This window comes from Xyrauchen texanus, chromosome 32 (genome assembly GCF_025860055.1).
Source record: "Xyrauchen texanus isolate HMW12.3.18 chromosome 32, RBS_HiC_50CHRs, whole genome shotgun sequence".
Taxonomy (NCBI): domain Eukaryota; kingdom Metazoa; phylum Chordata; class Actinopteri; order Cypriniformes; family Catostomidae; genus Xyrauchen; species Xyrauchen texanus.
This window is the reverse complement of record NC_068307.1, coordinates 11,217,610-11,230,566: the sequence shown is the minus strand read 5'-3', so window position 1 is coordinate 11,230,566 and position 12,957 is coordinate 11,217,610. Positions and strand designations below refer to the sequence as shown.

The 12,957-nt window shown below is 38.3% G+C and overlaps 1 protein-coding gene across 1 annotated transcript in view; it reads left to right on the top strand.

The window, feature by feature from the left end:
• The window catches only part of cdh4 (cadherin 4, type 1, R-cadherin (retinal)), a 324,629-nt gene that overhangs the window by 248,921 nt on the left and 62,751 nt on the right, over positions 1-12,957 (top strand). The window contains exons 6-7 of the mRNA XM_052101106.1: positions 3,906-4,061; positions 11,693-11,837. Of these exons, the coding sequence (XP_051957066.1) occupies positions 3,906-4,061; positions 11,693-11,837 (301 nt within the window). The remainder of the gene's footprint in view (positions 1-3,905; positions 4,062-11,692; positions 11,838-12,957) is intronic.

Genomic DNA, 12,957 nt, shown 5'->3' with positions numbered 1-12,957 from the left:
TTTCCCTGGGGGAGGATGCACCTTCTACGCTGTCTGCCGGCAGGTTATCCCCATCTACCTGGACAAGGGACAAGGGGAGGGGAAACAGAAATAATTAAAATGGGGGGGTACTTCCTGTAACAGTGTAGTACCCCCCCAAAACACTATAAAATGTAAAAGATGGTAAAGGCCAATGCAGAGCGACAGTGAGAGAGAAAGAGGAGAGAGAGATGAAAAAAAAAAAACCTTTGCCAGTTCTCCGATACGCCGCAGCTTGTTCCTCGGCCACTCCTCCACCCTCTATCGGACGACAGCCGCGCCTCTCCGGGCGGATCAGAGGCAGTCCTCCAGCCCCTGGGGGACGGAATGCCCCGGTGCTTTCTCGGGGAACAGAAGGGGTCTTCCCCGCCCCTGGCAGCGGTTCTCTCGCCCCAGGCGGTCGGCAGTGACCCCTCCCCGCTCGCGGTCGGCAGTCTTAAACCCCGCCACGTTTCAGCAGCCAGTAGGCGACTCCTCCGCCCCTGGCAGCGGCCCTGACCGCTCCAGGCGGTCGGTTAGGAGCCCCTTCTCCCCTCGCGGTCGGCGGCCATCGTCCTCTTCAGGTGGCTTTGCTCCTCGTCCCCCAGGCAGATGGCCGCGGCTGCTCCGTTGGGGTGGACAGTAGTGGCGAGAACTCTACTACGGCGTATCCCTCCTCCTTCCCGGGCTTATAAATAATATTTTAATGAGAAACTTAAACGACAACATAAACACACACATGACGGACATGTCCGCTAACGATCTGTCTCTCCCGCACGACACCCTGCAGTCGACCTTTATACCTTGGAGGCTTGATTAGTCTAATACGGGACCGGGTGTGTATGATCACGACCCGGCCCCACCCTCCGCCCTGCCACACTCTCACTGTAACATTTCTGTCATAAAACAGTGGTCAAATATGAATTTTGTTTTCTAAAAAATATAGTTTATTAGATTAAATAAGAATTTGAAAGGTAGTAATTTGCAGTGAATGTAAAAAAACAAAACAATCATGGGGCTGTTTGCAATCTTCACAACTTAAGTTTGGTAAAAATGACTTTGTACATCAATAGAAATGCCTTTTACAATGTGAGAATGAAAGATTTGCAGTGTAAGTACATTAATATGGGACTATGCACATGTAATTATAGGCCAGACTTAAAATGTGACATTTAATTTTATATATCCAATATGTAACAGGTGGTCCCTGCGCCATCTCTCTATCTTCTAAGGGGTCTAATTAAGGTTGAATATCTCTGAACCAGAGAATATTAGCAGTACAGAAATACATACCAGTGCATTTTTGTCATGTAGTTCCCAAATGTTCCCTATGATCCTCATAGTCTCAGCATCAGACGGGAATGCCTATAGACTGCCAACAATCTGTTTACTGACAATCTGATGCATATTGCTTCATAAGACTAAAACTAACTAGCTTTTCTTCCTGTCAAAATGGGTGCTTTAAGGCCAGAATATGCTGCAATATGGACAAGACTGTTTAGTCAAAGGTCTGGCTATGCTAACAAAGATCCTTAAAAAAAGGTTAACTTTATATGTTAGCTTATATAGTTGTTTATGCTGCTCATATTGTTAATTCCTCCAATTTAATTGCAGGTATTTTATGCAAGTGTGTCTGATCCACTTAGCTTGAGAAGATTAAAGAGGCCATAAACTGTGTTCTAGTGGTTTTATAGAACAAGCTTTTGGTTCCATAAACAGCCTAAACACAGCTCAACAAAATCTGTTATTATTGTATGTTTGATGACAAGAAGCATTGTGAGAAACATCCTCTGTCAATGCAAAATCATCAAGCAGATTGATATCCAGATGTTTAATGTCCCACGGTTCTGCAACATGTTTCTTGCTTCAATGCAAGAAACTGAAAAAAACAGAAGAGAGAAATGTCTATCGCACTGAGCCATGCCATGGTTAATGATGCCAGATAGAAAGACGGGAGACAGAAAAAGAGATGGATGATGGGAACAAAGAGAGAGGATTGTGTATGCATCTGTTCTTTACATCAAATAGAGTTTGAAAGAAAAATACAAAGACACGAATGTCTTTGTATGCTAATGATGCAGCCTCAATTAAAAGTAGGCCAAAATCCATGAAGCCCAGGAATTTCAGTGTTCTTTTCATTAGTGCGATCAATCATTTAATGAAAGTATACTGTGTTGACATATTTCCTATGATAGAAATTTGGGACGGGACAAACTGAAGGACGCATACCTTTTTTCTTTTTTCTTTAAATAGCCAATAGGCTTTAGTTTACATTAAAGCTGTGAAACACACTATTTTTGATTCCGTTTTCTGGACTGTAAATTACTGTAAATTTAACATTTGTTTATCTGCCAAAAGATAATTTTGACAACTTTTAGGAGTACACTAGTATATATACTCACTGAGCACTTTATTGGGAACACCTACCTATTCGTGTGATTATCTAATCAGCCAATCATGTGGCAGCAGTGTAATGCATAAAATCAGATACAGGTCAGTAACTTCAATTAATGTTCACATCAACCATCAGAATGGGTACAAAATGTGATCTCAGTGATATCGACCGTGGCATGATTATTTGTTGTCAGATGGGTTGGTTTAAGTATTTCTGTAATTGCTGATCTCCTGACATTTTTATGCACAACAGTCTCTAGAGTCTACTCAGAATGGTGCCAAAAACAAAACTAATCTGGTGAGTGGCTGTTCTGTAGATGGAAACACCTTGTTGTTGAGAGTGGTTAACAGAGAATGTCCAGACTGGATCGAGCTGACAAAAAGGCTACAGTAACTCAGATAACCACTCTGTACAATTGTAGTGAGCAGAATAGCATCTCAGAATGCACAACACATCAAACCTTGAGGCAGATAGGCTACAACAGCAGAAGACTATGTCAGTCACTTTATTAGGACTATTCCTAGCTAAATGTTCAGTGAGTGTAAATGGTCTAAAGCTAAAAGGCATGAAATAAACTATTTTTTGATTTCATGAGGTCTTTAAAGATGCAGTCTGTAATTTCTGCCTTGGCAGCACAAAAAGGAATTACAAAAACAATGACTGTCTCCAAATAGACTTCCCAACTTATTGCTAGGCACCTCAAACAAAAGATCAATGTTGAAAAATCCACAGTGTTTACTTTTTCCAAGGAAAACTTGAGTTCACCTAAAAATTGCTTATAGTACTTATAGTTGCCTGTGCACATCAAGTAAGAATAGGAACAAATATTAAAACATTGAAAAGTACACACATCAACTTTAATAAACAAGTTTATGTCATTTTAGTATTGTACCTTTCTGTCTGTTTTCTATGTTCCCAGGCTTTTTGAGGCAAGTTTGGATGGCAGGTTATTGTCATGCAGCTGATAGAAAGTGCTTAAACATTCTCATCGTGATCAATGGTCCAGTTCCGTTTGGTATTGAATTCAAGCATCAAACCCTGATGCTGAGTAAAATTGACCTTCTGTGAAGCAACCCTGGCAGTGACTTGACATTGATTAATAAACAAATATTTGACTCTACATATCACTGCCACATTATCCATAGTGCATTTTTTAATTTCCTGATGGCACAGAAGTCTAAAGATTGGATCAGTTTTTTGTGATGCAGTTGTGTTATATAAAAAATCTGTCCAGTCAATAACCAAAAATACTAATGTATAATGTACATAGGCTATACAGTAATCAGTGGGCTGGTTGTGAAAAATGTTTTCAGAAATAAATGCAGACATTGATTGCACGGGTATGAGAAGACACTTGTTATTTGCCTTTAACAGCATACTGTGGATGAGGTATTTACTGTTCAGTTTTATAACAAGTGCAATATATTACTGTCAAATTAACAATTAAAAAGCCACAAAGCAGCTTCTATTTTATTATCTATAAATCTCCACACATTGTTCTCCTTTCTTACAGATTCGATCAGACCAGGACAAAGAGATTGAAATTCGGTACAGCATAACAGGAGCCGGAGCAGACCAGCCTCCCGGTGACGTCTACATCATCGACCCTGTAACAGGGAAAATGTCTGTCACCAAACCATTGGATAGAGAAGAAAGAGCCTCCTACCATGTAAGTGTTGCTCTTCCCAGATTTGGGATGAAAACTCATTCATATTGGCTGTCAATGTTTAATATTCAATTATTGACAGTAATATTTTATATAATTACAGGACAATTTGGTGCATCAAAATCTAACTTGGGTACAGTCAGAATTTTCACAAAGTTGAATAGCATAATTTGTATTTAAATACGCAAATGTGATCACATTTAGTTCTGTCAAGTAGATTTGCAGCACAAATTATGATTACTATATCGCTGCTGGTGCATTAGCATTTCACTAAAGGCACTACGAATGTCCCGCCCCTTATTAAAACTGAAAATATGATTCATTTGCAAATATTCCATTGTGACCAAAACAAAGGTTCTGATTGGTTTCTCAGCTTAATTGCACATTCTATCTTGACCGTGCTTTCAGTTCAGCACTCTTACCTCCCGGTGCTCTGTGCACTTTCAGAGAGAATCCCTGTACAATTCTTAAAAATAAAAAAATCATATAATGGTGCTGCGGCATTGCCTCAGTAGATTTAAAAGCTAAAAGTCATAGGTTTCATCACACATTTTAGTTGAGCATATGAGCAAAATCCCTAGAAAGATAGGTGGGCATAAAGCGTATGCCTGTATATGCCCTATACTGTGTCCCAATAAGCTCCATTGTTCAGGGCACTAGTCGGGGCAGTTGGCCGCCTCTAGGGCTTTCCAAATGGCAAAATTGTTCCAGTGCACTGAAACATTTTCTACCTAAAAATTCCCAGAATGCACAGCAAAAACCAGGGAGCATTGTTGCTCACTACTGTATGTTCTCTTACAGAAATGTCGTCAGGGCTTCTGAAATCTCTCAAGTCATTAGAGGATGAGCGCAAGTGCAAATATATGATGTCAAAGCCTTATTTAATCTTTAAAAGTGAATTATATTTCATCTTTTAAATATTGGAGTTGTTAAAAAATATTAAAAGTACATTCTTTTGAATATTTATTTTTATATTGTATATTTATAAATTTTTCTTTAATAATAACACTTTACTTTGTAATATCTACGATGTAAATGCATGATCATGTCATTTATAAAGCAATGTTGCTGATTTATACCAGCTGCATTTAAAAATGTAATGTCTTAACTGTGTCACAGGTGATTGAGTCATAAATGTCCCAATGCTCAGTGGATCAACACCCTTGCCAGTGTTTGATTTTGTGTTCACGATATACTGAGTCACAACATAGGGAGCTGAGTGAGACACAGAGCTAGACTAATGTTTTTTAAACCTATTCAGACCACATTTAAAGGGAGACTGGACGCAAATCTAGAACTGATCTATTTTTCTAGAGTTACAACAGTTCTACTGTTAAGACTTAAAATACAGTTATAAATGACATCAGTACAGTGTGATTGTACAGTGGCCCCAATCAGTATTTTGAGAAATTTTCACACTTAAAAATGGATGTCATTGGGGGCCTAGGTAGCTCAGCAAGCAAAGATGCTGACTGCCACCCCTGGAATTGCGAATTCTAATCCAGGGTGTGCTGAGTGACTCCAGCCAGACTTCCAAAGTAACCAATTGGTGCAGTTGCTGGGGTAGCTAGAGTCATGTGTGTTACCTTCCTTGTGGTCGCTATAAGGTGGTTCTCACTCTCAGTTGTGCTTGGATGTCACGGTGAATGGCGTTAGCCTCCACACATGCTAGGTCTCCGCGTTAAAGCGGTCAGCAAGCCACGTGATAAGATGCACGGGATGACTGTCTCAGAAGTTGAGGCAACTGAGATTCATCCTCCACCACCCGCAGCAAGTCGAAACACAGCGCCACCATGAGGAATAAGAGCGCATTGGGAATTGGGCCTGCCAAATTTGGGAGAAAGGGGGATTAAAAAAATGTATAATTACTTTTAACCAACTGATGGACATGTTTCAGTAACTTTGACAACCAGAAAGTGTCCAAATACATGTTAATAATAATTTGAAACCTAAAACAATTTAGTTGTGCAAACTTTATTTTGTTTATTTAAAGTGAAAATTGCTTTTATATTTTGTTGTATAATTAAAAGACATTCATAGATATTTAAGTGTGACTTCAGTGTGCAAAAACTGTTTGGGTACACTGTATCTAGCTGTCTCGAATAGCTTTTAATCACCACTTAAACAAAGTCCAACAAATTCACATATGTGATTTCATTGGAAGCTTGATTGTTCCAGGAAGTTCTAGCCATCAAAACAAGTATATTTGCCTCATCAGCCATTTTAGACTCAGAGACACTACTACAGAGTTATTAAATTCTACTGCAGCTTGTTAAGCAAAGTTGCAGGAAGCTTCACATTCATACCTCATTGTGCAATTAAGACTATTCAAACTGCTTCAATGCAGCAAAAACAGATCGTTTTGGACCTGCTAGTTGGCATCACTTGTTAAGAATGCTTCTTTATATTGTTTTGTTCAGCTACTCTGTTTATATGGCTCTATTTCTTATGAATAATGTGCAGATGAAAAAGCCAGAGACAAAGGAAAAAAATTGCTTTGACACGTCAGAGTTTTTTCAGTTAGTCAAACTGTCAATTAGACTAGGTTTCAGTAGCAATGTGCAGATGAGAGATAGAGAGAGAGAGAGAGAGAGAGAGAAAAGAGAGAAGGAAATATCCATAGGAAAGGAGTGTTGAATTGAGTAATAAGAATGCAGCTTCCAATGCTATAACTCAACTGGGGAATCAAATCAAACAGCGACCCTGCCCCCTTATGTTTCTGCCTGTCACCTCACTTCTGTCACAGTCAGGCTGCCGGCGAGCCCACCCTCCACCTCCCTTTCCACTTTTTCCCCAGACTGTCATTCACTCATCCACTCGCAACACAACACATTGCTTTTGATTCTCATGGTTGTTCCTTACAATTATAACTGCATCTTTATCTCTGCTGTTTTGCGGGAATTGTTGGTACACCCGTAGTGTATATTTAGATCGGCTGTAAAATTAGGTCTTTCTGTCTTCGGCTCCCACTTTTGTCTTATGCCTCTCTCTCTTTTCTGTTTCTCTGTCACTCTCACACTATTCTCTTAACTGTTCGGTCCATTGAGCAGTAGATGATGTGGCACTGTGCCTCTACCTATCAGTCTAAATTACGTCTAGACCTGTCTCATCCTCACCCGGTGTGTGTGTCCACATATCTGAATATGTCAGCACCCAAAGTGGTTAAGTTCGCATCAATGTGTGTGTGTGTGTGTGTGTGTGTGTGTGTGTGTGTGTATGTGTGTGTGAACTGTAAATGTGTTTTCTTTCAGTTTGATGGTGCCTGCAGTTAGTGAGTCAGACCAATAGGCATATGAGCACTGTTAAGGTTAAGTGGCCCCCCTGGCCCCTTGTGCAGCGTTTAGCTTATGCAGGCCATTCCATTACTCACAATAGTATGATTATCCATATGACTGAGATCCTCGTAGCTGCTGTTTGCCTACAAATTTGCACTTTTAACTCTGAATGTTCTAGTGCAACAGACTTCAGTAAGCAAAAATGTATACTTGTGGCTTTTAACAGCATAGCTTAAAAGTAAGGTTTAATAAATGAGGAGGCCTATTATAGTAGAGTCTTCATAAATGAAATGGAATGTTTACTTCCGAAGTGTTGCAATAAAATGGAGCCGAGAACTTATTAAGGGGACAATCCCCCTGCAACCTTAACAACAGTGATGACTCATGATCACGCCTAGATGAAATCTGTTGCCTTTTTTTCACATGTCCTGCACGTTTTGGGGTAGAAATCTGTGGTATTCTAAATATGTGTATTTAAATGTTTAGATTTAAATATGTGTTTACTGTAACAATTATTTGAAACTCTTACAGACAGACAGACAGACAGACAGACAGACAGACAGACAGACAGACAGACAGATAGATAGATAGATAGATAGATAGATAGATAGATAGATAGATAGATAGATAGATAGATAGATAGATAGATGGATGGATGGATGGATGGATGGATGGATGGATGGATGGATGGATGGATGGATGGATGGATGTACAGACAGATAGATGTATGGATGGATGGATGTACAGACAGACAGTTATAACATATCACATTTATTGAGAAGAGCAGAACCAGAAGCACAGTTGAATTTAGGCCAATTAACACAGGTCAATGACGCCTCTGCCTATACTCCACATGGATGAGTTATAAAGTCTTATGAAGACAAACAACTCTCTGTTTCACTGTGGTCAATTCAATCTACAAGCATGTTATAGAGGAGGAGGGTGGTGTTGTCTATGATGGTCTGTAGTTTGGACTTCACGCTCCACCACATCCTCCAGTGGGATCAGGTCAGTCCCACCCGTGGAAGTAAACAGATGTTAAATATTTAATAAACTAACACACAAAGGCAAGGAATGTGTAGATCTTTACAAACAATGGGCTATTAAGTTCTATAGAAATCTGTGGAGCCCTGTGTGTGCAGAATCAATATGAGCTTGCTCTTGAGTAATAGCTATTGTTTTAAAAATAGTGATGACTCCCTCATTGTTGGGATCAAACCAGTAACCTTTAGTCACAAGCCCTTAACCACTACACTCCAATCGAACTCCAGGTCTCCGCATGACAGGCAAAGCTACTGTCCACTATTCTAACAAGGGCCATCACATCTTTGCTGCAGGGATGGCACTCTCCCTCTAGCTTTTTCTGTATTTTTTTCTCATTGTGAGTTTCCTGTTGTCCACTGCCTATGTGACTCCCAGCGCTAGACTGTTTTGCAGGATTGAAGAGCTTCTTTGACACAGTAGAAAGAGCAGAAAATAAATAAAGTGATAAAGAAATACAGGAGATATTCTCTTTCTCTGCCTATCTCTCTCTCTGTCACTATGTCTGTATTTAGTTTTTCAGTGCTGTCAGCTAGCATGTTAATAATGCTATTAAGCCACACATTTGCAGTCCACACGCTCTTGTGGGTCAGCAAACCAACAACCTGTTCTAACTTCTGAGACGTCAAATACTGCTGCTTGTTCAAAAAGTATCAACATTTGGATGTCATAAGCACAATCTAGCTTTTGTTTCCGATGCATCCGGCAAGTGCATTGCTTTCAGAAACCTTTTGCATCAATAATCTAATGCAAAGAGCATCTAAATATTTATTTTAGTGAAATTATATGTTGGGTTACTGTTTCTCATCGTGATATGATATGTATGGTTTTCATTTCATTTGAACTGAGAAAAAAAACTTCACAGTGTTTAATGGTAATTAGCAACATTTGTTAGTTTGCAGTGGTTCATATGTAATCTGTTGTTTTATGTACACATAATATCCATAAATCCAAAGATTGATGGTGACATCTTCCTTCTGAGACTACCATGGGCTTACTTGCCACTTGCATTGGAAACAGACGCTAGAGGGAGCTTTTGGCGTATGTAGACTGACGCACCGGACTCTTGCACAAGCCACTGTACTTGATGCCTTGGGAGTGAGAATGGGTGAGATCAAACATGCAGTGTCTCGGGCACTAACAACAGTCAATCTCACACATATCTACAACCACACAAACACATGCACACACATACACACACAGCTGCCTCACCAGCCCATGCAGAATGCTAAGCGCAGCAGCTGAGAAAACAGATTTTCATGTTGTGTGTGTCTTTATTTATTTGTTTGTTTGACAGTTAGTTTTGCCATGCACATAAAAAAACCTGTCGTTTTGGGCAATATTAAATCAGAGCGTTTGTGTGTGTCTGTGTGTGTGCTTTGTAAAAACATAAAACACAAAGAAATTAGTGACAAAATGAAGTTGGCCATCAGATTTTGCAGCAGGTGTTATTTTACTGAAGAGATTTATTTAAAGGGTCAGTTTACCCAAAAATGTTTATTTACTTACCTTAATGTGGTTTCAAATATGTATGACTTTCTCTCTTCCATGGAATGCTCTTTTTTTTCTTCCGTACAATGAATGTGAATGGGGACTAAGACTGAATAATGTGCCTAATATCTCCTTTTGTGTTCCATGAACAGAGAGTCATACGGGTTCAGGGTTGGGAAGTAACGGAATACATGTAACGGGATTACGTATTTAAAATACAAAATATAAGTAACTGTATTCCACTACAGTTACAATTTAAATCATTGGTAATTAGAATACAGTTACATTAAAAAAGTTTTTTGATTACTGAAGAGATTACTTTGTATTATATTGTCATTTGTTTCTTTTAGTATTTAGTCCTTACTGATGTAAAACATTTATAAATAGATATGATGCGATCCAAAGTGCATTTGAACAGCAGTGAAACACTTCTTATGGTGTGTGACATTTATACGAGCAGACAGATAAGTACGTTTGAAGTACGTTTGGAGCGTTTGTCAGCTTTACGCTAAGATAAAATACTATTTCTAGCCATTTTACATAGACATGTTACCAGACACGATCATATTTTTTATCAAGAAAATTCATGTTAGGACATCATTTCTTTTTTCTAGTAAGACCTTTGATATTAGTGCAAAAATCACTTGTTTTCCTGTAAAAATATCTAAAAATCCTTAAAAAAAAAGATCAGTTTGATTTATCTTATTTTAGAAACAACACTGCATAAGATATTTAGTTTTTTCAGAGAATTTATTTTTAACAGGTGTATTTTGTCTTACTGTACTGGCAGAGTTTTTATAGTTAAAACAAGTGAAAAATTCTACCAGTGCTGAAGAAGTAATCCAAAGTATTTAGAATATGTTACTGACTTTGAGTAATCTAATGGAATGCATTACAAATTACATTTTAGCATGTGTTCTGTAATCTGTAGTGGAATACATTTCAAAAGTAACCCTCCCAACCCTGTACGGGTTTTAGGTATGACAGTAAATGCGGTAAATGATGTCACAATTTTCATTTTTAAGGTGAACTTTATCGTTAAGAATATTTATGTTTCTCTGTATGGTGTATGTAGCACTGCAACCCTCTTATTTCAGATGTAATACCAGGAGGGATTTTAGGATAATAGTTTTATTTAGCGCTTGCACATGTAATTCTGTAGTGTATAAATTCACAGAAGAGAATTTGGAGTTAATCCAGCCTTAAACCTCTCTCCATCTCTCTCTCTCTCTCTCTCTCTCTCTCTCTCTCTCTCTCTCTCTCTCTCTCTCTCTCTCTCTCTCTCTCTCTTTCTCCAAATCTTGCTCCCTTTATTCATCATTTCCCTTTCCCTTTTGCGGGCTCCCTTAGGATGAATGTTTTATCAGTAAAAAATATTTTATTTTTAAGGGGTTGTTTATCTGAATTAAAGAAAGCTTTATCTTTCTTCATGCAGCTTTTCAAAGATCTAACCTAAATAGAGGCATTTTCTGTGAAATAATAATAAAATAAAATAAAAACCTCCAACTCACCTTCTATTCCTCTAGAAGTCCTCTCAGGATAATAACTCATGGATTTTAGATAGGAACAAGGCAAGGCTGTCCCACTGGATCCCATATCTAGCATACATGAAATATGAATGCACTTTCCCTGCATTCACCGAACACACATGATGCATTTAATTTCTCTGAATTCCTTTAATTTGATTTAATGCTAGCCTTTCCACAGAATTATAGTTAGCAAAATTATATCTGGATTTGTGTATAATGTGTAATTGATTATAGATTAGTAATTACTGTTATAATTGTATAATAAAATTGTAATAAAGCATTTTTCTCTCACCCACAGCTTAGAGCCCATGCAGTGGATATTAATGGGAACCAAATGGAGCCACCTATTGATCTGTACATTTATGTCATTGACATGAATGACAACAGACCTGAGTTTAAGAACCAAGTCTACAACGGATCGGTCGCTGAAGGGTCCAAACCTGGTATGTTTCCAGAATGATGGTGATGATCATAACAACTGTGGTGTCATGATGATAGTAATGATCATAAAGATCATGTTGACAGTGACAATAATGGTGATGTTAAAACCCTGGTGATGACTATAGGAGCTGGCTATATTACAGTATGAGTCATTTCATATCATGATGAGAATATACTGTGTAGTCTATTACAATAAAGTTATATTTCCTGGAAATGAAACCAATAACTGCAATTTAATTAAATAAATAACTAGTCTGCTTGTGCTGCTTGCTTCAAAGTTCATGTACGCTGCTCTGTCCTGTCTGTATTGTGTTAGTGCATTATTACAGTGTTTTCAGTGTTTTCAAAGAGGTTTTGTGTTCCACAACTACAGAGTAACAGCTGTGTTCCAAGTTCGCTTACATTTGCTTGAGTCCGCTGAGCGTGTTATATTTAATGCACCCCAGATTCCCTTTCATTTCACTTTTGTGTAATTCCAAATATGTTTGTTAGTGATGGATCTTATATGAACAATTAGTTGATTTTTAACTAATCTTTTATATGGCTCAGAGAGTGATTTGTTCATTTTGTCTTGTGACAGCCGCATAGGCTCTGTACAGGAAACATAAATTAATAGTTCACCTCCCAATTCTTTGGGTATGAGTCTTTCGTTCATTTGACACGTCACAGCCACATAGGTACCTATAGGCTCTGTACAGAAAACTGAATGATTGGTGATAACTGTTTTCTGACTATAAAACAGAGAAATCAGTCCAAACTAGTGATCTGATCCAAACCGAGTGATCACATCTTTGGTTGTGGCCCTACCCTAGTTTTCAGCAACATCATGTAAATAAGATTTCATAATGATCCATTTTGTAACACTTATTAATGGGCAACTCCTGATAACCATATTATAAGTTATGGTCATTAATAAAGGAAATACTCAAGTTAAATACTTTCATAGATATCACTTTATTTTATGTGTAGAGCCATTGTTGTTACTATAAAAACCGCTTCCTGTTTGAAATCCGTATCGAGCCTGCTTCTGTAGTTATGCTAAAGTTATGCTGTAGCTTTGCATTCGTGCTGCTTCTGCATGCGATGTGAAACAGGCCAATGAAAAGCATTACCAATTTTTGG